The sequence below is a fragment of the Tachysurus vachellii genome, chromosome 2 (genome assembly GCF_030014155.1).
Source record: "Tachysurus vachellii isolate PV-2020 chromosome 2, HZAU_Pvac_v1, whole genome shotgun sequence".
Classification (NCBI taxonomy): Eukaryota; Metazoa; Chordata; class Actinopteri; order Siluriformes; family Bagridae; genus Tachysurus; species Tachysurus vachellii.
The window spans coordinates 40,670,961-40,673,460 of NC_083461.1; the positions used below are offsets into that span (position 1 = coordinate 40,670,961).

General features: G+C 50.5%; 1 protein-coding gene across 2 annotated transcripts in view; it reads right to left on the minus strand.

Moving 5' to 3' along the window:
* The window catches only part of pcdh18a (protocadherin 18a), a 7,106-nt gene that overhangs the window by 4,172 nt on the left and 434 nt on the right, over positions 1 to 2,500 (minus strand). For both annotated transcript variants that reach the window (XM_060864739.1, XM_060864738.1), the window contains exon 1: positions 1 to 2,500. This exon is cut by the window's left edge and continues 60 nt beyond it; it is cut by the window's right edge and continues 434 nt beyond it. In XM_060864739.1, the coding sequence (XP_060720722.1) occupies positions 1 to 2,400 (2,400 nt within the window). In that variant the 5' untranslated portion in view covers positions 2,401 to 2,500.

The following is a 2,500-nucleotide window of genomic DNA, read 5'->3' on the forward strand; positions in this document are numbered from 1 at the left end:
TGTCACAGTGACGATGCTGTTCAGTGATTGGTGGCTGTGATGGATCGGCCCTGTGGTGGTGGGTGAGTGATGATGAACAGGAAGTGCGCCGTTAACAGTTGGTACGAGTGTGATGTCACCTTTGTGAATTTGGCGTGAAGGTTTTCTGGGCCGCTGCTGATACGTCGATTCTGCGACGCGGCAGTTGTATGAACGTGTGTCATTTTTGTCACGTGAACAGCGCAAAGCTAGCGCCACCATGATGATAATCAGCAGACCACAGATGGCACCCAGTGAGATGATGATAATTGTGGAGGCATCGAGAACATTTTCTTTACCCAAGCCCCCTGTGGCAAGTGGGTCAGCAAGGTTCTCTGGATTCTCCAGCAGGGACAGGTGGAGCAGAGCCCTGGTCTCTAGTGGTTCACTGCCGTGATCCTGGACCATGATCATAAGCTCCACGTGATCAGTCTTTAGGTCACGCAAGCTCACGTTAGCACGGATTTCACATGTACGGCTGTCCATGTAGAAGTACCCAGCCTCGTTTCCAGCAGTGATGGTGCACGAGAGGTCGCCATTAACACCTGAGTCACGATCTGTTGCCGTGATTGTGGTTATGAGATCACCGTAGTCTGAATACTTGGAAATTGTGAACTCAGTGGTGTGATTCCGAAGTGGAGGCGATACTATAACTGGCCGATTGTCATTCACATCTAGAACATTTAAGACAACAGTCACATTACTGCTTAGCGATGGATTGCCATAGTCACGTGCTTGAATCATGAAGCTAATATGGCTAATTTCCTCATAGTCAAAAGTGCGTAAGGCATAAATGGCACCGCTTGATGGATCTACGGTGACATAAGTAGAAATGGAGCTTCCGTGCACCATGCCCTCTAAAACAGAGTAGCTTACATGGCCATTAGTGGCTAGGTCCGGGTCGGTAGCATGCACTGTGGCGAGGTAAGCACCAGGAGAGTTGTTCTCATCTTTAAAGATGTCATAGCGGTTCTTGTCAAAGTGGGGTGCGTTATCGTTCTCATCCTGTACACGCACTGTGAAGTGTCTCACAGTGGACAGGCTCGGAGTCCCCCTGTCCTCAGCAATTATCGTAAGACTGTACTCCGAGCTAGTCTCTCTGTCTAGTGTGGCATTCGTGAGAATTACATAGTTCTTCTCATGTGTCTTCTGAAGCCGGAAGTGTCCTTCGCGAGCAAGCCGGCACACAACTTCGCCATTTAAACCCGAGTCTGCATCATCCACTCGCACAAGTGCTACAAACGTGTCTATGGGCGCTAACTCCGAGACCAGCGCTGCTTCCTCATCATTTCCCATCAAGCTCACACTGACTTCTGGATTGTTGTCATTGACGTCCTTTACCTTGATTGTGATCTTGCAGTGTGCTGGCATTGAGTTTGGCCCTGAGTCTTGCGCCTGGACGTCTACGTCATACGAATCGTCTGTCTCAAAGTCCACCTTCCTGAGCAGACTCAGGTGACCTGTGTCTGGGTCGATACGGAACGTTTCTACTACTTTTGGAGAGACATGGCTGCTGAAGGAGTAGACGATCTTGCCATTTGTGCCTTCATCTGCATCTGTGGCATTCAGATCCACCAGCAACACACCTGGTGCCGCGTCCTCTGGGAGGTCAATGGTATATGACGGCTCTGCAAAGATAGGATTGTTGTCGTTCGAATCGGCGACTTTGATCTTCAGAAGTGTGGTTCCAGTTCTGGGAGGTGAGCCACCATCTGATGCTGTAAGTCGTAGCTCGTAGCTGGAACGTGTCTCTCGATCAAGTTCCTTCAGCACCACTAGCTCAGCGTACTTGGCACCATTTGTTCCAGTAAGGACATCGATTCCAAAGGTGTCAGATGCACTCAGGGTGTATGTGCTCAGAGCATTCTCACCGACATCCGGGTCCGCAGCACTGTCCAGAGGGACCCGTGTCCCTACGGAGGCTGTTTCTGAGATCTCCAGAGGGATGACTGCACGTGGAAAACGTGGCGCATGGTCATTCACATCCAGTATCTCCACCTGCACATGGAAGAGTTGCAGGTGCTCAGTGGGCAGGGTCAGCACATCGAACTCCACTGAGCAGTTTGGGTTCCGGTCACACAACTTTTCACGATCCAGTCGGCCTCTTACACTGATCTCTCCATCACGCTCACGTACCGCTAAGGCGCTCGCACCGCCACGCTGCACAGACCGGAAACGTAAGGGCACAGTGTTGGGCAGGTGAGATAACACATCACGGGCATCCTCCTTCAATGAGCCGATAACGGTTCCCGCCTCCTGCTCCTCATACACACGGTACCTTAGCGTCCGTCCCACCACAAGACCAAATCCAGACACCAAGAGAGTGAACAGCACAAGGCACGCGCTGTGCATTGTTTCTCTTCTTGTAGTAAAATTCCACATGAAGGCGCGATCACCTTTAATCCAAAACTCTTCTTTGTTCCACTTTTTTCTTTTTTTTTCTTTATTTAAAGCAATAAACTCGCGTCTGTGTGCGTCTGCC